The sequence below is a fragment of the Nylanderia fulva genome, unplaced genomic scaffold (genome assembly GCF_048542155.1).
Source record: "Nylanderia fulva isolate GAGA-0341 unplaced genomic scaffold, ASM4854215v1 Scaffold344, whole genome shotgun sequence".
NCBI classification, from domain to species: Eukaryota; Metazoa; Arthropoda; class Insecta; order Hymenoptera; family Formicidae; genus Nylanderia; species Nylanderia fulva.
Window position 1 is genome coordinate 7,089 of NW_028190416.1, and position 23,412 is coordinate 30,500.

Here is a 23,412-nt window from a genome sequence, read left to right on the forward strand (position 1 = left end):
TTAGAAACAAGCTAGATTTAATTCATGAATATGCTAGAAAAAATCTTCAGGTCAAGTCCAAAAATGTCAAATCTTGGTATGACCGTCGAGCTAGACAAGTAAACTTTACGGAAGGACAAAAAATGTGGTTTTATAATCCTCGTCGGATTGCAGGAAGAGCACCGAAATTGCAGAGTCCATGGAAAGGTCCATGGGAAATAGTTAAAAAATTAAATGATGTAGTATATTGTATTAGAAAATCTTCGCAAAGTAAAAATAAAATTGTTCACATAGATCGTTTAGCTCTTTTCCAGAAGAGAGGAGAGATGTTTTTGTCTTTGTGTAATATTGCTTCAACACTGACTACGAGCCTAAGCCCGTCACTAAGAGATATGAAATAGTTCATAAGTTATCTACATAAGTTGTATTTCGTTTATCTGCCGTTGTGTTGTTCTCTGTTTCTTTCAGAGAGGGCAGTGTGCGATTTAGAAAGAAAATCTTTTACTGGATGAAGACTGTACGATTTAGAAAGAAAATCTTTTACTGGATGAAGACTGTGCGATTTAGAAAGAAAATCTTTGACTGGATGAAGACTGTCTCGCCCACGGTTTTTGATCCGTGGTTTGCCCGTGGGACGTAGGGCAAATGCCAAGACAGGGACTTGGGAAGTCCACGAGTGACGATGAGTCCACGGATTATTTCCCCCCCCCTTGTCTGAAGTTCTTCACGAGGTCACAGGAAGATCGGGACGTAGTAAAAAGAATATCGTAGGTCGATTGGGTTCAAATCGACGGATCGCCCGATAACTTGAGGCAGCAGCCCGAGGTAGGGCAGGATGATTCGTTGGAGCCCTGGAGTCGACAGATAGCTGTCGGTCGATTGGGTCCAGTTAGGCAGAGTCGCTCGGTAACCTGAGGCAGCAGTCCAGGGAGAGCAGGAAGGCTCGTCGGTACCCTGAAGTCGATGTGCACGGATGGACGATTGGATCCGGAGTGTCGGAATCCTGAGATCGACATCGAGGCACGAAACTTTACGATAGCAAAGGATAGCCCTCTGTTTCTGATTGTCGGGACGACAATCTCGAAGAAGAGGGGCAGTGTTACGTTCCTGGATTTACATCCCCTGTGCAACTTCACTTTACTATCATCCCCTGAACATCATCGCTAAGAGGGTTGTTGATACACAACCGACGTTTGAATATTTTCCGACGCCATTAGATAGATTTGGTCTAGCGGTCGCATCGTGCGGACGTTTTCCGAGACCGGAGCTTCTTTGCATTACGAATGCACTATTTGTTATATTTCATTGGTTTCGTGTATTGGATCTTTATATTAAAGTTCATTTCCCTATTACGCGAGTATCTTTATTTCGCGCGCGAGTGAAAGTGACTGTGTGTGAGTAACTGAATGAGAGGCGTCCCGAGGACGCAACAATATCTTCATGTAACTAAATTAAAATTTAAAATAAAATTACGCTTTTATTTAAGAAGACGTGCAAAAAGATCAAGAAAGAAGAAAAGAAGATCAAGAAAGAAGAAAAGAAGATTAAAAAAGAAGAAAAGAAGATCGAGAAAGAAGAAAAGAAGATCAAGAAAGAAAAAAGAAAAATTACAAGGCTGCTGTGCGCCTGTTGTGTTTGTAAAAAAACGGCTGCTGTGCGCCTATACAAGGCTGCTGTGCGCCTAAAAAAAGTGGTTGCTGTGCGCCCATACAAGGCTGCTGTGCGCCTAAAAAAAGTGGCTGCTGTGCGCCTATAAAGAGTGGCTGCTGTGCGCCTATAAAAAGTGGCTGCTGTGCGCCCATACAAGGCTGCTGTGCGCCTATGAAAAGGAGCTGCTGTGCGCCTATAAAGAGTGGCTGCTTTGCATCGATAAAAAGTGGCTGCTTTGCACCGATAAAGAGTGGCTGCTTTGCGCCGATAAATTATTATATATTTCAAAAAAATATATATAAATAATAAAAATGTCTATAAAAACAAAAAGATATAGAATTTTATCTCCTGAGGATAAAAATATAATTGTTCGAGGTGAATGGTTAACTGATAAACATATGGAACATTTTGATTATTTATTACAAAATTTTTCAGATTATAGACCTGTCGAAACATGGCGATTACAACTTCCTGATACGATTCAGCCTATGCCAATTGATAAAAAACAAATACAAATATTACATGGTTCGTCAGGTCCATCAGATGGACATTGGGTGTGCAGTTACTACAATACAAAAAATATATTTATTTATGATTCATTAAATAATAAAAAATTGCATAGACATCATGAACAATTCTTGAAAAGATTATTTCCAACATATAACTTCAAAAAAAATTCTATCCAATTTCCTACTGTACAATACCAACCAAACAGTAGCGATTGCGGAGTTTTTGCAATAGCCTTTGCAATTTCATTGTTATTCAATATTAAACCCAAAAAAATAAAATATGATCATAGTTTAATGCATTTGCATTTAATTAAGATTTTTAAATCTAATGTTATTGAGCATTTTCCACAAAATCCACAATATGCTCCTCAAAAGGTGCTTCCATTAGCAGTAATAAAAGCAAGAGAGATTGAAGCATCTCGTAAACGTCAATGTGAGACGGAACGACAATATTTGAATCGGTTAGAAGAGCAACGTCATATTTACCAACCTGAAAAAGAGTTAAATAATAATCAATTTCAATTAACAGAAAATAATTCAAAGAATTTAATGAAAACAAACAATGATATTTATGAAGAAACTAAGCAGCATAACTTGGAAAATTATTGTGTAAATAAACGTGCATGCTATTCACAAGATTTAGAACAAAATCAGGCTAAACAACATGATTTATATGAGCAAGATTCCAAGAATAATTGCATTGAACAGCACGATCTGTATAAACAGAGCTTAGAAGATAGACGCGCTAAACGACGTGATCGTTATAAACAAAATATAGAAGACAATCGCGCTAAACAGCGCAATCGATATAGACGAAATTTAAAAGATAATCGCGCTAAACAGTGTAATCGTTGTAAACAAAATTTAGAATACAATCGCGCTAAACAGTGTGATCGTTATAAACAAAATTTAGAGGACAATCGCGCTAAACAGTGTGATCGTTATAAACAAAATTTAGAATACAATCGCGCTAAACAATGTAATCGTTATAAACAAAATTTAGAAGACAATCGCGCTAAACAGTGTGATCGTTATAAACAAAATTTAGAAGACAATCGCGCTAAACAGTGTGATCGTTATAAACAAAATTTAGAAGACAATCGCGCTAAAAAGCGTAATCGATATCAACGGAACTTAGAAGATGAACGCATTAAAGATCGATATCGATATGAACAAGATTTAGAAAATAAACGCGCACAAAAGCGTATGCGTTATTCGAAAAACTTTGAGTATGAACGAGATAGACAAAAAAGATTGGATCCTAATCGCAAATGGCTTTATAATAAGCGATATTATCAGACAAAAAGACAAAAAATCAAAACAAAATCTACATTTGAAATAAAACTTGCAATATTGCTAAAAAAAATTACTAAAAAGTATAAACAATTCTGGTCGAAGAATACCATAAAACTTCGTAATTGTTCAGAAATATTTATAAAAAATATTATTGAAAAAATCAGTATTAAAGGTTATATTGAGAAACGATTGGAAGCCGAAAAAATTGTACGTTGGTGCATGTGTATTAGGAAAAATTATATTCGCAATATATACAAAATGTTAAGTTTGATTAAAAAGAAATCAGAAGTGTATTTGACTCTTGTCGCAGATTGTTCTACAATCGAAGACAAATTAACTGCGCTATGTGGCGAATCTAGACATACAGCCTTATCTGAAAATTTTATTGAGTCTACATATCATCATGATGTAAATCCATTGGAACCTTTGATAATGAATGTAAAAGGAAAAGTAGTAAACATATTACCATTAACAACAGAACAAGCTAAAAAATCTTGGTCGTGTAATATTTCAGACTATAAAACTAACAATCCGCTTTTAATTGACCGTTCTCAGAAGTCTCTTAAAACCGAAAATACATGTACCTTAAACAATGAACCAAAACTGATGTGTAATACTGCAAGCTGTAAAATTAACGATCCGCTTTTAATTGATTGTTATCAGAAGTTTCTCGAAACCGTAAATACATGTACTTTAAAAAATGTACCAAAACTTATGCAAAATATTCATAAATGTACAATGAAAATTTCAAATGAGAAATTGGGTCATACGCGTAGCTGTTATATTGATATAACACTTTGCGAAGAAAGGTTTCTTCCAGTTCAATTATTATCGCCTCATTTTCCAAAAGTAAGATATATGAAGCGTTTAATTTATCAACTTACATATTTTTATCGAAAGTTGGAAAATCTAGATGATGCTTTAAATAATGCTGATATGAATACTTTGAATGAAATTGTGACTTCTGCACAGGAGAAAGTAGATATGTACAGACATCAACGGATTGATACAATTTTGAGTGATGATGATATTATGTTTAAATATCGTTTAGCATTTAAAGCATTGACTGAACGCTCTGTGGACACACCACGACATGTTTGCGTATCATGCGAGAGATTGTGTTATAAAAAAAGTGTTTCTAAAGTCAATAGTCTTCAGACACAAGTACATGTTAAAATTTTGAAGGATTTAATGACGTATGTACAACAACAAAAAGTTGATGCGCAATATATATGTAATTATTGTGCAGACAAATTTCGTAAAGGTTTAATGCCTGCATACTGCGTCTTAAATAATCTATTTACAAATCAGGTGCCTGAAGTAATATCATCTCTTAATACATTCGAAAAAATTCTTATACAGAGAGCTAAAGCGTTTCAAACTGTCCTTAAAATGGGAACTGTTATTAATAAAAAGTTGCCTCAAAGACAAATGGTATCAAAAGTTAAAGGTAGAACATTTCATTTACCACTTCCGTTACAGGAGACATTGAATAAATTATGTTCTAATACTGATCCAATAAATATTAATCATGAGTTATATATATTAGTTAGAGATATCCCGACAAAATCAAAGATTATTTGGGAAGAGGTAGTTGATGTTAAAAAAATATTTGACGCTTTAACGTGGTTAAAGCGCAACAATACTTTATATTCTCATATTATATTGCCAAATGATTACAATGATTTACGTTTACCAAAATTAAAAAATTCAGAATTTCAAATAGATGAGACAGAAGTTAATGCAGAAATAGCTGATGATGAGACTGAATTATTAAATGAGACAGAAGATAATGTAGAAGTAGCTAATGATGAGACTGAATTATTAAATGATCCGATAGAAGAGATAAAAAATGATATGTTAGAAGGTCAACGGAAAGCAATGTTGACTCAAGTGTCTAATGCTGAAAATGATGGCTATTACGAACAATATACCATCTATCCCTTATATGAAAAGAAAGCAAATAAAACTGCGACAGCTTTAAATCAAATGTTAAAAATTCAGGATTTGCCTCTGAACAATCGTGAGCAACATTTAGATTTAATGTGTTTTCCAGATTTATATTCTTCTGGTATTAATGGACAACGTGAGATTAGACAAGTTAAACTTCATGATCATAAATTTATTAAATGTCGTTTGACATCTAAACATCCACAGTATAGATTAAATCTACAATATGTATTTTATTTATTGAACGATGCAAATATGCGTCAATTAAGTCGTGGAATTTTTCATAAAATAAATGTAACTAATCCGCGACTTCGTTATACAGCCGCAGAATATCTAGACGCAATGTCGAAAGAATTGTTGGAATCTAATTTGAGTGCAATATTTGCCACACTTCGAAATACGAAGCAATATTGGTGTAAACCGAGAAACGATTTAAATTGTATGACGCAGCATTATGGACCTGCGACATGGTTTTTAACACTCAGTCCAAGTGAGTGGTTGTGGGAAGATTTAGGTGAATATATTCGTGAAGTAAATGAATGGCATGACGCTTCCTTAAGCGTTAGCGCACTCGTTGTTAGAGATCCAGTATCAACATCCAGGTTTCTCGATAATAAGTTTCGGGCAATGCTTGACTTTATTAGGTCTAAAGATCATCCAATTGGAGAAGTAACGCATTATTTCTGGCGACGAGAATATCAAGGTAGAGGTATACAACATTTTCACTTATTAATTTGGATTAAAAATGCACCAATTTTCGGTGAATCTACTATTGAGGAAGTTTCAAAATTTATTTCACAACATATAAGCTGCACAATACCGGATCAAAATATTTCGCCATTGTTGTACAGACGTGTTGATACGCATCAGCGACATATACATAATGATTATTGTCTTCGTTCTAAAAAAGTAGGACGTAAAGTTATTCGTCGATGTCGTTTTGGATTTCCTCGTCCCGTTACTGAAACTTTGAATATCAGGGATGTGGCAAGTTCGATAGCCGGTAGAAAACAATCGAAACATAAAAGTAGACTTTACGATCTTCCTCGAACGGATAATGAAGGTAATATAAATGACTATAATCCTATTCTTTTTACTGCATGGGAAGGTAATATGGATATACAATTTATTGGTGAAAAATCATCGCTGCTAACCTGGTATGTTACTAAATATATGAATAAAGCGGGAAAAAGTGAATTATCTGAGAATATTCTTGATAGTAAGGATAACAAAAACAAATCATTAGCGAGTCATCTTTGGAATATTGCTTTGCGATTTACGAATAATAGAGAATGTGGAGCTCTCGAAGCTGCTGATACATTGTTAGGTATTCCTTTGTATGGAACTGATTGAAATACAACCATCAGATGGTTAGATGTTAATCAAATACGATATAAAAAATTAAAAAGTCGTAAAGAAATTGAAGCTCTTGATCCTGAATCTACAGATATATTTTATCAATCTTTGACAGATGATCATTATCCACATAGACCAAACGAATTAGAAAATACGTCTCTTTATGAATTTGCACAGTGGTACGATATCTCAAAGATCAAACCGAAAAATAAGTTTATTGAATATTATAAAATAGGTAATGGTTGTTATCTTAAACGGCGACAGCGCGGATATCTTATTAATCATTTTAGATATAATGTTAATACACAGCCGGAAAATTATTTCTTTGCGTTATTGCTTATGTTTAAACCATGGCGAAAATTAGAGGATCTTAAAAATGAATGCGATACTTATACCGAATCGTTTCACAAAGTAAAACTGCATCTTAAAGAAGCATTGCAATATCATGAAAAATTAGAAGAATTGCAAAAAGCATTTGAAACTGCAAAACAGTTAGTTCAGCAATGCTTAGATGACGATTTGCAAAAAGAGCAGTCTCAGGATGATCCTGAAAATGCAATAGGTATTCAAAATATAGAGGCTGGTGAAGCAATGCAAGATTTTAAAGATCTTGGTGATAGAGCAATTCAAGAAATTGATGTATCTGACATGATAGTAAAATTAAATACGGATCAAAAACGAGTATTTGATAAAGTTACCAATGCTGTAGAGTCCGATAAATCAATATTACGATTATATGTTAGCGGAGAAGATGGTACTGGAAAAAGTTTCTTAATCAAGACTATTAAATGCTGGATAAAACAAAATCTCAACAAAGATACTGCTGTAACAGCACCTACTGGTATAGCAGCATTTAATATAGATGGTTTGACAGTTCATAGATTGCTTCAATTACCCGTTGAACATGGTCAAACTCATAAGTATAAACAATTATCTGATTGTGTATTAAAAGTTTTACGAACAGATCTTAAAGATGTTATTCTTTTCGTAATTGATGAAGTGTCAATGATATCTAATTTGACTTTAATATATATTTATCTTCGATTGTCTGAGATATTTGATACTAGTAATTGCGATGATGGTTGGTTTGGTCGAAAGGATATTCTTTTATTCGGAGACTTGCTTCAATTGCCTCCTGTACGCGAAGATCTTATCTTTACACATTTATCCGATCCAAAAATTGCTAATTATCTTGGTTCTTTAAATGCTGTTAATTTATGGATTACATTATTTGAATATGATGAATTGATAATCAATATGCGTCAGCAAGGAGATAATTCATACCGTGAATTATTGTCGCGAATTCGTATTGGTTTAGTGACAAAATCTGATTGTAAAATTCTAGAGAGTAGAAAAATATCTTTCAAAGCTGATTCTTTCGAATCTAGATTAAATGAATTATGTGATTTTATTAACAGTTTATCATCGGACACTGTTTGTTTATTTCCTACTTGTAATATGTGTGATGTCCTTAATAATGCAATGTTAAGTCGCATTACTTCCAAAGAAGTATTATTAATTACTGAAGATACGATTGATTGTACATCATATGTAAAAAAGAAAGTATTAAAAGTATTGTCAAATAACGATGATGATAGTTCTCGAACAGCTGGACTTTCAAAACAAATTACAATTAAAATTGGAGCAAAAGTTATGATTCGGCGTAACATCGATACCAGTTTGGGTCTTGTAAACGGTACAATTGCTAAAGTAATTTTAATTGTACGAGAAACATCTACTGATGACGTAGAAAAGATTAAACTTCTTTTACCATCAGGTTTAGAATATGAAATTGAAAGAGTAACGGCTAAATTTCAGGTATTGGATAGAGCGTATGTGATTCGAAAACAATTTCCATTATCTTTAAGTTATGGCATCACTATTCATAAAAGCCAAGGATTAAGTTTGCAAAGTGTTGTTATGGATATTGACAACTCTGTATTTAGTTGTGGTCAAATTTATGTTGCCTTGTCGCGAGTAACATCTCTAGAAGGAGTGCATTTAATAAATTTTGATCCTTCAGCAGTAATAGCTAACGAAAAAGTTATTATTGAATATAATCGTTTAAAACAGATATACAATCCGAAAGCAGAAATAATTGCTGTGCCAAAGAACGTTGTCGTAAAGTAAAAGATGTTCCATGGGCGTTACCAAAAATAGTTACTTCTGTTCAAAAATCAAATTCAGATCGAAAAATTCAACATACGGTTTCAAAGAAAAGAATTCAAAGCACTGCTTGGATCATACGTGGTTTTCAGAATACAGACAAGATTTCATGTTATGCAAATACAGTATTGCAATGTTTATTACATTTAAATATTATTAAGCAGCAGTTGATTAATTGCGATAAAACAGACGTTTTACGTATATTAATGCATCGATATGAAAATGGAATGCAAAATCTAAATACATATGCAATACGGCAATGTTTAGGAGAATATTTTTCGAGGATAATATTTTAAAAATGAAGTAACATTAACAAGAGAAATAATTGTTATTCGTTTAATACTATTTTTAGCACAAGATGGTAAATTAATAAAAGCAGAAAACAAATTTAATTTATGTGCTGTTCCAACAACTAAAGTATTAATAGCGGGACAATTGTACAAGACGATGAGTGCTATACTTTATGATGGTTCGTGCACCGATGAAGGTCATTATGTAAGCATATGTAGAGAAGGACTATCTAATATTTGGATCGAAATAGATGATGCAGAAGTAAAAAAGAGGCAGTGGTCTAGAGGTGCTAAAGATGTTTATATAATATTTTTACAAAAAATAGATAATAAATAATACTAATTCGATATAAAATAAAGTAGTTATAAAATTCTTCCTAAATAGATTTTTATAATATCAAGTTTATGACTATTACTATTTCATCATTTAACAGTGTATTTCGATCAGTCCTATATAAAAAAAGATTTCGTAATATATTAGCAATTTCATGACAACGCTTTACATTCTGCATTATTCGTGAAGTGCAAAAAAATATTTTTTACTTAAAATACAAGATAGTTATTTTTATCTATAATAAGCAAAGAGGACCGTCGTATTTTGAAATATGACGGGGGTGGTGGCGGGTTCTTTGCTTATTTATTTAAAGATGCTTATCATATATAAAAATGAATGATATAATCTCTAAAAACTCATCTTTAAAAAAAGGTAAAAAAAGGCGACCAGTTAAGGGCACGCCATTAACAAAAATTATCCATTGCAAACCCATGTAGAATCCTATCCTATTGCAAACCCATGTAGAATCCTATGAAAAATTAATCATTGCAAACCCATGTAGAATCCTAGGCAAAATTAACCATTGCAAACCCAAGTAGAATCGTACCCATTGCAAACCTATGTGGAATCCTATGAAAAATTAACCATTGCAAACCCATGTAGAATCCTATGAAAAATTAACCATTGCAAACCCATGTAGAATTGTATTAAAAATTATCCATTGCAAACTTATGTAGAATCCTACATTGCAAACCCATGTACAATAGAATTGTATGAAAAATTATCGATTATAAACCCATGTACAATCGTAACAAAAGTAATAAAATAAAAAAAAACTGCGCCAAGTGAAAGTAGAAACTTGTACCAGTGGAAAATTAAAGTTGCAGACATATATAGAGTCGTATAATGAATCAGTAAAAATTTAAATTTGCAAATGTAGAATCGTACCATAAAAAAACTTATCTTTTAAAAAAAAAAGATAAACAAGATGCCAAATCCATTAATATAAAATAAAAAGAAATAAAAAAATTGTAGTTAAAGAAACTGGGCGCGCTGCTAAATAATATTCTAATGATATTAAAATTAAATTGTTATTTTTAAACTCATTGCAGTTAAAATATGTTTTGTGTTTAAATTAATTAATGTTACTTTAAGGTGCATTGTAATTTTGAAACTTAGCAGCGCGCCCAGTTTTTTTAACTACAATTTTTTTATTTCTTTTTATTTTATATTAATGGACTTGGCATCTTGTTTATCTTTTTTTTTTTTAAAGATAAGTTTTTTTATGGTACGATTCTACATTTGCAAATTTAAATTTTTACTGATTCATTATACGACTATATTATGTCTGCAACTTTAATTTTCCACTGGTATAAGTTTCTACTTTCACTTGTCGCAATTTTTTTTTATTTTATTACTTTTGTTACGATTGTACATGGGTTTATAATCAATAATTTTTCATACAATTCTATTGTACATGGGTTTGCAATGTAGGATTCTACATAAGTTTGCAATAGATAATTTTTAATACAATTCTACATGGGTTTGTAATGGTTAATTTTTCATAGGATTCTACATGGGTTTGCAATGGTTAATTTTTCATAGGATTCTACATAGGTTTGCAATGGGTACGATTCTACATGGGTTTGCAATAATTAATTTTGCCTAGGATTCTACATGAGTTTGCAATGATTAATTTTTCATAGGATTCTACATGTGTTTGAAATAGGATAGGATTCTACATGGGTTTGCAATAAATAATTTTTGTTAATGGCGTGCCCTTAACTGGTCGCCTTTTTTTACCTTTTTTTAAAGGTGATATTTATATACAACAAAAAATTATATAATCATATATATATATGTATATATATATATATGTATATATATATATATATATTTACATATATATAATCATATACACACACACATAAATATATTTATATATATATATATATATATATATATATTATATATATATATAATATTATTATTTACCTTATTCTTTATAAAATTTCTGCAAAATTTACACTCTTTCAACACCTTAACCAATTTTGACTTAAAACTGTCAAAATTATTTTGACAACCGAACACTTCGAAGCATGCGGCACAATGTGTGATCAGTTATCGTTACCTATGTAACTATACATTGCAATCAACATTCTTATGTTATCGAGTTGACGCTGCGATCTCGGACGTCACGAAATACACAAGAGTCCATAAGAAAAAAAATAATGAAAGATAAAATGAAGACACAAGAGAAGACACAAGAGGTAAGTAAATTTATATTTTAACACACACACACGAGAGAGAGAAAAAGAGAGAGAGAGAGAGAGAGAGCGAGAGCGAGAGAAAAAGAGAGAGCGAGAGAGAGAGAAAGAGAAAGAGAGAGAGAGCGAGAGAGAGAGAGGGAAAGAGAGAGAGAGAGAGAGAGAGAGAGAGAGAGCGAAAGAGAGAGAGAAGAGAGAGAGAGAGAGAGAGAGAGAGAGAAAGAGAGATTACAATTTTATTTTTAATCTTGGTTTTTTAGGGCGCCCCGGGATCGAGTGACGAGTTTAGTACGGCGCTGGATTTAGAGATCACGAGAATTGAATTAGAAGAAGTCAAGAAACAGTTAGCTGCAGCAAATCAGGCTCTTGCTGCAGCTACGAATCCAGCTTCAACCGGAGCTCTTGCTGAAGCTCGTGCAAACGCAACTGCTCCTGCTCGTGCTTCGACAAGTGTAAACGCAACTGCTCCTGCTCGTATTCCAAAAGTTTGCAAAACCGGAGCTCAACCATCGCAACCACCATCGCCTGCAATGGTGGTTGAAAATGAAGAAGATGATAACATGAGACGTAAGTAAAAAATAAAAACTAGAATTATTTCTTTATTTAAGAAATTAAAAATAACAAATGTAAATATATGTTTTTATATTTAAATTTCATTTTTGTTTTACAGTAAAACAAAGACCCGCTCGATGGTCGCGAGCTGGTCGCGGACGTGGTCGCGGACGTGGCCGCGGACGAGGACGAGGAAGTATAATATACATAAATATGTAAATTATGGTGGCACCAGATAAAGAATTCATATTAATAGTGTGAGATACTATTTTTTTAATTTGTTATTAAGAGGATAAAATAGGAAGATGTTCAAAATATAAGTATCTCTTGTTGTGTGATATTAATAATTTAATCAATGCTTAAATACATGTAAAGCGAACCCCATCGCTTCTGTCATTAATATTCGATAATCACGATAATTGTCTCTTATAGAATAGAAACTCCGAACGCGTAAATTCTGTCTCTGTCTGTTCTGTCTCTCTAACACACACTCTGTCTCTTTCTGTCTCATACGAACTCTGTCTCTTCACTTTCTTTATAACTCGTATTTATTCTCTTCGATCTGTTTCGTTCTGCGACTCACAGCGGACTGCCCTAGCTTTCGTTTCGGAAATCTCGTCAATACGTAAGGTCGCGTCAGTCAATATTTTCGACCAATAATAATGAATCTCTTTCGTCTCGTCACAAGTTTGTTAACTGTCTGTCTAATATTTGTGCCCTACAATAGTAGTACAAAATCCAGTTGATTGATATTTAAATAAGATTTATTTCTTTGGTTGTTAATTTATTCTGTATGCTACATTGGATGTTAATATCTATTCAATTAAATAAAGAAAAATAAAAGAATAAAGCTTAATAATTATACAAGATGCAGTATTTATTTCTGGCATGTTAATACAATGTTTGTCACATTTGGATGTAAAGATTCTTTTAAGATTTTCTGCAGAACGCCGTCCGGTGTAATTTCGATAGTCACAGCGTTATTTGGAATTAAATTCGTAGCTTGTTCAAAGAGGACGATTATTAATATACTATGCGTGTGATATAATGCTGAAGATAATTTCGATGCTTCATTGGACCACTCGATGCAAGGTACGGAAGTACTGATCCATCTTGAACTTCGTTTTTTCGGCTGCGCTATTACTTGGTTCAAGTTACTCAAAATCTGAGTTTCCACGGATGCGAGATAATGACTGTGATATGGTACATTGCAGGAGATTTCTTTCACGTTAATGTTATTAATCTAATAAAACACAGTTAATTAATACAAACAAATAGCATAGTTAAAGCTAATAGTTAAATATATTTAAAGCAAAAATAGGCAAGTCAAAGATCAAAGACCGAAAAGTAAATTTAAAAATGATGAAATAATACTTTTAATATTTCCACAAATTTTTTTATGGATTTTGCAGGCCCGCTTATAATGTTGCTGTTTTGACTATTGTAGCATACTATTTCAATATCCGCAGGGCATATATTTTTGAAGCATTCGTAATCAAGATTCACAATTGCTGTAGAACTATGAATTATATTTCCTTCGGTGCAAGCTAAACCAATAAAATATGCCGATAGAATAGTTTGTTCAATAGTTAAACATTTATCCGCATACGCACAACCAAGTTCACCACCGAAATGACTAATCATATAATCAGCAGTAATTTCTAAGGTTGTTAGGAGATCTACTAAGCCAATCTATAAGAGATAATTTTCTTATACTATACTATATTTAAAAACGCTATTCATATTTATAATATTTATTAACTATAAATATATTTGTAAATATCTTTACGACATTATATAATTTTAAATATAATAAATATATTTTTAATATTGTATAATATACGATATTTTACCTGAATAGCGACTATGCCAACAAATGCATGTAATGCACTTTCACAGCCGTTTTGTTTTGTTAAAATTTTCATGATATTTATATCATATGATTTTAAAATAGCGTCACACATTTTTACAGCATTCGCAAAGGCGTCAAACTTTAATAAACTGTGACCTGAAAAATATAGATAATTAATATTAAAAATAATGAATTAATATTTAAATTATTATTAAAAATAATAATTAAAATCTTAATTATTTTTTAAATGTGCTATATCATACATGAAACAAAATATTGAATATAAATACCAATTATTAGCCATTGTGTGTCTATGGCGGAGAAAACGAACCAAACAGGTCGTTTAATATTCTGATTATTTTGAATTTCCCTTACTGAATTTTGTTGCAAAGTATTTAATATAATATATCCTCTCCATGGATGACCCTCTATATTGTCGGAATAGATATCGTGTATTAAACGAATGTATTCTGCGTCTGTGGAATGATTAGCGATCTACAAAACAAAATTTTCTTAAAATTTGTGTAACAATGTATTTTTTTAATTACTGATTATAATATTGCTCTTTAAATTTTACTGACATCGTTTAAAAACGAATTAACTGATTGTTGAGTGCGTCCGGACACTGTCACAAGTTTTGATAAATATTATCAGTCGCTGTTCCATTATTAATTTTCTGTTTGGTATTCCATTTTAGTAACGTATGAGCATTTGATCCCCCGAGACCAAAAGAATTAATGGCTATGTAACCATTTTTAAGTGGCAGGTTTTTTGTAACCACACTAATGCTTCCATTTACAAAGGCATCTATATCGTCTCGTGGCGATGTAAAATTAATATTTGGTGGAACAAGTCCACTTTCGAATGCTATTATTGCCTTAAAAATCAATAAAATTAATTATGTCACAATATATTTTTACGTATTATAAAGTTATCCGAATAAAATCGTGTAATGTTATTTTCATATTTTATTTTATTATAATTATTATGCGTATATAATCGCAGATATAATTGTAATTTTTTCAATTTACTCAAAAATTAATTTAAATGATAAAAATATAAAAATAGGTAAAATTTATTTTGTGCTTTTATAAATCAGTTATTTTATAATAATGAACACTTCAAAATTGCCATGCTTGCTTGTAATACAGAAATCAGTGGGAAATATTTTTCACTATATATGAGTAATAAAAATCATTTGTTATGCACGCGAAATTTACAGTATATTATTTTTTTTATCATGAACATATTATAATGAATACATAACAATTATCTATTTATCTTACCTTCGCAATCTGTGCAAAAGCGCTCGCTGGTTCAACGTGACCAAGATTGGATTTAACCGAACCGATCATTAACGGAGTCGTTCTGTTTTTACACAAAATATTATTAATAGCATTTATTTCTACCGGATCACCAGCTTTCGTAGCTGTACCATGCGCCTCAATGTAATCTATGCATTTATTTCTACCGGATCACCAGCTTTCGTAGCTGTACCATGCGCCTCAATGTAATCTATGCACAACGGTGAAATTCCACACTCGTTGTAAAATTCCTTCAGTAAAATGCTCTGGACTTGCATCGAAGGGCACGTAATTCCTTCTTTCTTGTAACCATCATTGTTCATTTTAATATGTTTACATGTGGCATAAATTCTTTTAGCAATATTTGCTTTTTGAAGATATAGCACAGACACCGCTATATATTAAAAATATATGCATACTCATACATAAGCATTTATATAAGATTTATATAATTACAACTAATATGTAACATGACATTGTAAGGAATGTAACCTACATACATGTTTTTTTTTTTTTTCTTTTGTTGTGACGTTCCCCGGTTGGAGAACTTAGTGCCTTCAGCCTATCCTATCTTGGCTATTGGCACAGGGTCCCTTTTCCATTTATTATCTTCACTGTGATCAGATTATTTTGCCAATGTTCTTGATGTATTTGTATATACAATCGAAAGCCTTCCAGTTTTTATTCTTCAGAATGTTCTTAATATCTATTTCTTCCGTGATGCCTTTTTTTCTTAGATTTTGATCTAACCTAACTCTTGCCTCGTCGTATCTACTGCATCGCCATATTACATGTTCAATGCTTTCGTTCTCGTTACCGCATTTGCACCTAGCGCTATCTATGATCCCCTTCCTAGCGAGTGACTCTCCTACGTTATAGTGGTTGGCTCTTAATCTATTAATGAGTGTCACGTAGTATCTTTCCTTGTTTATCTTATAAAACCATGGTTTTTTCTTTTTTCTCTTATAAAAATTTTCAAAATAATATTTTCCTTTATATTGGGCGTCTCTTAAAATGCTATCTTGTGTCATCTGCCATGTTTCCTTTTTAAATTCTTTCCGATAATCCCCTAGTGGGACTTCTATGTTATTATCCTCTGCTTCTTTGGTTGCATCTTTTGCTAATCCATCCGCAATTTCATTGCCCTTAATTCCTACATGTGCCGGGATCCAAACCAGTATTACGTTTTTATCCAATTCTCTTTTTAGTTTATGTATTATTTTTTTCGTTTCTATAATGTACCTGTTATGGTATACATTTATCTGGTTATTCTTTAATGCTTGTAATACTGATTTAGAATCCGACAAAATAATTATGTTGTCGCAGTGGTTCTCTTTTTCTCTATAAATTAATTCTACCGCTTTAATCGCAAACGCTTCCGCTGTAAATGTTGAACATTCTTTTGGTAAACTTATATTATATCCTATTACTCGGTTTTCTATAACTATGCCTGCACCTGTGGAAACGCCTTCCTTTTTTTTGGAACCATCCGTATATACTATTTCAGTCTTATCGTTTAGATGATATTTATCACATATTTTTTTAATTAAGACACTGTCCTCTCCCTTTCCTTCTCTCCTGTATTTACCTAACTCTAAATCTATTGTTATGCTATTTGTAATAATCTCATATTCAGTCTCAAATATTTTGAATCTTTTTTTGTTGGTCCCTGTTTTTCTACTTATCCATTTAACTCGTTGCCGTGACTCTGATAGGATACTTCTTTTTAGCATCGGTTGTCTGAGTCTAGCATAATTTTCTTTCCTTGAATATTCTTCTATTTGTTCTATTAATTGTTGACCACCATATATTAAGTTTTTATAAATTTAACATATATAAGACAGGCAATAAGAGCCAAATCGCGGATGACAGTGCGTTATCCTAAACGAAACTAAATTTTTTCGTTAGAATTAAATACCTGTGCACAAGGCACCAAATTTTACTTGGACACGGCCAAGATATAAAATTACAAGAGATTTTTAATACAAGAGATTTTTAATTCCATGTATCCCCTATTCCCCCTAAAGAAATAAATGCGAGAGAAAAATATAGAAAATTAAGTTTTTACTTAAAAAATTTCTAGCTAGTAAGTGCGCCCTATCTCTTAATAGTCTAACTTTGGTTTCCGCAATTATCACGTTATTAAGTGTGCTATTCCTATATCTCATTGCTGTTTTTAAGCCTAAGTATTGCACTCTTTCTAATTTTAATCTTTGGTTTGTTTCCGTTGGGTAGTAGGTAAATATGCCGTATTCTGTGATTGATCTTACTAAACTTTTGTATAGCATTAACGCTGTGTTCACTTCCATTCCTTTAGATTTTTTGTTTAAATACGTCATTATTGAATTCGCTCTGCTCACTTTTCCTCTTATATCATTTATCTGTTGATGGAAACAAAGTCTATTATCCATCCAGATGCCCAGGAATTTCGCTCCGTAGGAGTTCTCAATTCTTACGTTCTTAATGTTAATACTAATGTTTTTGTCTCGAAACCCGTTTTTGTTGAACTCAACTAGTACTGTTTTCTTTGGTTCTAAATCTAAGCCTAACTCAGATAATCTGTTTGCTAGTGTGTCTACTGCTTCTTCTAGTCTATCCATGTTTAAGTTTCTATTTATATTTGTTGTGTATAACGCTATGTCATCTGCAAATTGTACCGAGTTGATACCTACATTCAAATTTTTTGTTATGTCGTTTGTATATAGAGCGTATAAGATCGGGCTCAGAACCGCCCCTTGCGGTAATCCCCCCTGTACTCTCCTATGAATCGATTCTTGGCTATTCACTATAAACTCTGTATCTCTAAAGTATAACCAATTCCCTATGAAATTTCTAATAACCACTGGGCACTTCAAAGCTTTTAATTTCTCCATCAGTATACTATAACTAACGTTATCGTAAGCTGAAGTTACATCTAAGAAAGCCGACAGTGTATATTGACCTTGAAGTAGCCCTGTTTTTATATTCGTCGTAATTTTGGTCAAGTTTTCCGCACAAGACCTACCTCGTCTGAAGCCGTTTTGGTCTCCCGCCAGTTTACCTTCGTGTTCCGCCCACCAGACCAATCGTTCGTTGACTAATCTTTCCATGAGTTTTCCTATACATGATGATAATGCTATGGGTCGGACTTTTTCTTTTCCTGGTTTGTCGATAAATACCACTTGATATTTTCTCCATGCATCTGGGATTTTTCCTGTAAACCAAACTTCGTTATACATGTTTAAGAGAATATTATTCATTTCTTCCGTGAGATTCTTCAGCATGTTGTATTCTATTCCATCTCTTCCTGGTGCTGAATTTCGTCTTATCATGTTTAAAGCTCTTGTTAGCTCTTCATATTCAAACTTTCTATTTAGTTGTGTATCTTGTTTTTCCTCTTGAGCGTATCTTCCTTTCTTCTCTTCTAAGACAGATGGTGGTGCTAATATATTGATATCCTTGCTAATTTCCTCTTCTCTATTCTTATTTATCCACTTGTTCCACTGTATGTTTTTCCTTATATTCTTATAAACTCGCATTTTGTTCCATACATATGTCAGGTTCGAGAATCTGTTAATCGATGCACAGAATCTGTCAAAACTTTCTCTTTTTTTTCTATTGATCGTTTTGAGTGCAATTGCTCTATATTTTTTAAATTCGACGAATGAATGTAGACTTTTTTCCTTGATGAATTTGGCCAGAGCTGTTTTTCTTTGTTCTATTGCCTCTTTACATTCTTGGTCCCACCATTCTTTAGGTTGTCCTCTGTTTTTTGTATTGTCATTGTGTTTATTGAATCCTTCGTTTTCTATGTCCATATTATCTGGGTTTTTGTCCGAGATCTTAAGTGTAGCTTTTTTGAGTATGGTTTCAAATATTTTAAATTTATCTGTTATTTTTATTTCGTTGCTTGACATTTTTCCTATGGCCTCTGGTTCTTCCTCTGCATATTCACGTAGTGTTCCTGTAAAGTATTTCCACTTGGTTCTTTTTGTGGAGGCCCTATTTGATCTTTTTTTTATATCTGATAATTCTTGTTCTTATTCTACCCACTATCGGGAAATGATCTGAATTCCATGTGTCTTGTACTTGAGAAAATTCCATTATATTTATTAATTCTGTAGTGCAGAAGAAGAGATCTATGTTCGATGATGTTTGGCTTGGGTTTCCAAGCCTTGATAGCGTATCGTAATTTCCGCACATAAGCTCGTGTTCGTCCATCGCTTCAGAAAGGTGGTCTCCATTAATGTCTGTATCTAGGCAATTCCAGCTCGTATTGTGTGAATTAAAATCACCTGTAATCATGATCTCTAGGTTATTTGACTCAAAGTCTAAAATCCTTTCCCATTCTCTTTTATTAACATTTTGATTCGGCCTTCTGTACACTCCTAGTTGATTGAAGTTTTTTTTCCAGATTCTTTGTTCTTATACCAACAATGTCGACTTGGATTCCTATGTTGTTCCAATAGTTTAATGTTTCGAATTCTATTTTGTTTTTTATTGCAATAGCAACGCCTCCACTATTTCCTATACTTTCTTTTGTTACTATTTTATATCCTGGTAAATAAATCCCATTTGTTGTATTGATTTTCGTTTCTGTTAAAATTATAATATCATATATGTTAATCCTTTCTTTTATTTCGTTTTTCTTGTTTTTATATCCTCTACAATCCCACAACAGTTATCAGTGTTCGTGTGGTTCATTTTATAAATTTTTTTTTTTTTCCAAATGTGAGTTTTTTTGTTTATACAGATGTTTCTTTAATTTCCTCTTCTCTCCTTTCCATCTTGCCAGTGCTTCCTTTTTGTCTCTTGTACAATTAATCTTTGTCTTTTATTTTTCTCTTCATCGTGCAATACTCTTCTTCTTCTGGTTATGTTCTTCCATGTCTCTTCTTCTTCACTGCTGTATATGTTTAATTCTTCTGGATTGGTTTCCTTTGGACCTTCCAGGATTGTGTATAGTATTCTTCTTAATTCCCAATCTTCCTCTAGGTATAACTTGAGTTTGTTCATAAACTTATTCATTGTTTCTTTTGTGTAGTGTATATCTGTGAAGTTCGGTCTTTCAATTAATTCATTTGTCATCTCCTCTTCCGTTTCCCCTTCATACGTCTGTGGTTTCGCCTCTGCTGTTCCAGTGGATGGCGAGGAAGTGTAGAGTGCTATACCATATTTTTCCTTGGATATTTCACTTTCTCTTGCGTTAGATTGTTTCCAGTAGTTGTGTATATTGCTGTTCATGTCTCTTTTTTGTTGTAGATTCCTTTTTTCATACTTTTTATCTTTATATTCTTTGTTATCCGTATCCTTCTCCCTATTTCATGGTTTCTCTTTTATGATAAGCTTTACATTTTGATCTTCTTTGTTATAACTCTTCTTGTAGGCACCTCTTCCTATCATTTTCCTATTGTCTTGAGGTGTTGTTTTATCAACTCTCTGTGTTTGACTTTGTTCCGTGAGGAGACTCTTATTTCTTGTTGGAAGTTTAGGCTATCTTTCTGGTTCTTCAAATCTGTCGTAGTGTTTGACCGGCTCATCTTCTTTTCCCTTTAGCACTCTGATAGCAGATCCGTAAGAGATATTATGGTAGGCCATAATGACTTGAATACTTTTGTTTTTCTCATAAACTGTGCACTTTCTGTTTGTGGATCGGTGATTGCCGCCGCAGTTCCTGCATTTGGCCTCTTTATCGCATATTCCGTGGGCTTTATCACCACATATAATGCAGATTTCTTCACTTTTACATAACACTTTCAGGTGGCCATATCTAAAACATTTAAAGCACTGTTTTACAGGCATAATATATGGTCTCACCTTAATCGATAATTTTCTGTTCCATAACCAGATCTCTGTTTTGATCTTTCCTCCTTTGAACGTCACTGCGATGTTGTCTGTTTCTTCCTCTGTGAATTTTTTTGAAACCTTGTCAAAATTTTTCCTGTACATCTTCTCCACCTTTAGGATGTTTCTATTGTCATCGATGGCTTCCCATAGGTCTCTGATGGTATCGTCCCAGTCTACTATAACTCCTTTGCTAATGAGACTTCTTTGATCAATATTGGTTGTAATACTGTCCTCCTTATTTTTTTCTAATGTCTCTAAACATAAATTTGCATCTACATAATCTTTGAATGTAACTTCAGCTGAGTAATGATTAATCATTACGATATTTTCATGTACTATGCTATGTCTTATAATGGTCCGCGTGATCTTAAAAAGATTTTTAACTCTGTTCGTTGTAGTTTTCTCTCTAACTAATTTAACGATAACTTTAACTGGCCCTACATGATCCTCATTCACACGTGAGCTTCTTGTTTTATTATTCTCTTTCGCGTCTTTTTCGCTTATTTTTTTCAATATACCGTTCTCATTTCTATATCTATCTTTTTCTTTCTTTTCGTTTCTTATGTCTAGATTTACCTCTTTTTGGGTTCCTTTACCTGCTTCCATATCGGACGTCGTGTTTACATCTGTTGTCGTCTTACCATAATATACCCCTTTTTTAGCTACCTCTCCTTCTTCCTGTGAATCCTGTTCAGGCTCGTCCATGTCCATCTCCGACGTTTGGTTGCTAACCGCGTCTTTTTTTATGCTAGCTTCATTCCTACTTTTTTCTTCTCTCGCGCCTTTTTGTCTTTTTGGTATTACCTTTTTCCACTCTCCGTTTTGTTCCATAGATTTCGATAATATATCAAACTCTTCTTCCGTAGCTGATCTTTTCCCAGTCTTACTGTCCATCTTCCTGACGTCTTTTGTTATCTTGCTTTTTTTCCCTGAGCTGACTGTTCTTCTCGTTTTTTCTATCTCATATCTAAAACCCTCCTTCCCCCCAAATACGGGGGGAGGTTTACTTTCCTTAATTTTTCCGATTTTTTAATTAAGTTTTCCTTTTTTTTTTTTTTCTTAACACTCGGGCCCTTTCCTCCCTATTCTCCCTCTCTCAAACTATCTTAACTTAATTCTCTGTTTTGGATATGTAAGTTAATCTCCCGACCGCCACGACGGTGTGTACTTTCTCTCGAGAATAATATTTATTTTTTCCTACATACATGTTACATGCAAAGAGGTTACATGTCATCAAATCTGACATCTGATCTGACACATATGGTATACCTAACATCATGGATCATGGAGCGACATACTATCGCCGTCTGTTGTAAAACGTGCGAGATGGACATTTCCAATACATGCATCTATTCATGTGTACGTGTGATATATGTGTGCGCATGTGTTGTATACGTGTGAATACGTGTAGCACAATACTACTATGTTTGCGTGGTCGATGATGACGGGGACGTTTCTTAAAAGAAATTTTTCATATTTCGACTTTGCAATTATATATCTCTGCTTACAAATCACGTAGAGCAGAAATAAAGACACTTTTATTATATAATTCAAACTCAATCTATCGATTAAGTCTAGTATAAACTCGATTGCTTCAGCCGTTATTGAGAATTCGAAATATTATAAAGACTCAAATGTCCGACTCGCGTTAAGATACACGGTGTCTCGGCTACGCCCTTAACTGGTCGCGAGACACTACCGTGTCTCTTGATTAAATTGTTACTTTTAAACTCATTGCAGTTAAAATATGTTTTGTGTTTAAATTAATTAATGTTACTTTAAGGTGCATTGTAATTTTGAAACTTAGCAGCGCGTCCAGTTTTTTTAACTAAAATTTTTTTATTTTTTTTTATTTTATATTAATTTTAAATTTGCATAAGTTTTTAAATTTTAATTTTTTATAAAAATGTTTATTTATTCGCGCAATTTTTGGACATTACTTTTTGTAGAGATATTAATTTTAGAACATAAATTTTTGTCAATTAATAGATTTTTTTATTTATAAATACTTTTTTGTTTATAACACTTTTTTACATGGCGCATGGACTTGGCATCTTGTTTATCTTTTTTTTTTTAAAAGATAAGTTTTTTTATGGTACGATTCTACATTTGCAAATTTAAATTTTTACTGATTCATTATA

At 32.7% G+C, this 23,412-nt stretch overlaps 3 protein-coding genes across 3 annotated transcripts; 1 reads left to right on the plus strand and 2 right to left on the minus strand.

Moving 5' to 3' along the window:
- The first annotated feature begins 4,370 nt into the window (after nucleotides 1-4,370).
- Nucleotides 4,371-9,202, plus strand: LOC114928652 (uncharacterized). Its single transcript, XM_085485152.1, is given in 2 exon segments — nucleotides 4,371-8,844; nucleotides 8,847-9,202. Coding segments are annotated over 2 exon segments (4,830 nt in total).
- A 3,964-nt stretch (nucleotides 9,203-13,166) lies between these two features.
- LOC146722239 (fatty acid synthase-like) lies at nucleotides 13,167-14,283 on the minus strand. The gene is made up of 3 exons (XM_085485153.1): nucleotides 14,143-14,283; nucleotides 13,664-13,981; nucleotides 13,167-13,532 (listed from the first exon to the last, which is right to left on the minus strand). Exons 1-3 carry the CDS (start codon nucleotides 14,251-14,253, stop codon nucleotides 13,167-13,169), a joined length of 795 nt encoding a protein of 264 aa, XP_085341279.1. The 5' UTR covers nucleotides 14,254-14,283.
- A 110-nt stretch (nucleotides 14,284-14,393) lies between these two features.
- Nucleotides 14,394-19,208, minus strand: LOC114935743 (fatty acid synthase-like). The gene is given in 7 exon segments (XM_085485154.1): nucleotides 14,394-14,636; nucleotides 14,723-14,785; nucleotides 14,788-15,018; nucleotides 15,428-15,608; nucleotides 15,665-15,839; nucleotides 18,450-18,927; nucleotides 19,158-19,208. Coding segments are annotated over 7 exon segments (1,422 nt in total).
- Between the last annotated feature and the right edge of the window lie 4,204 nt (nucleotides 19,209-23,412).

Excerpts from the sequence above, each read along its gene's own strand:
- LOC146722239 (XM_085485153.1), bottom strand. The coding sequence starts at position 14,253 with ATGTGTGACGCTATTTTAAAATCATATGATATAAATATCATGAAAATT. Across the intron at positions 13,982-14,142 it reads TTGGCATAGTCGCTATTCAG|ATTGGCTTAGTAGATCTCCT; the intron begins GTAAAATATCGT and ends TATCTCTTATAG. Across the intron at positions 13,533-13,663 it reads AATTTGTGGAAATATTAAAA|ATTAATAACATTAACGTGAA; the intron begins GTATTATTTCAT and ends GTGTTTTATTAG.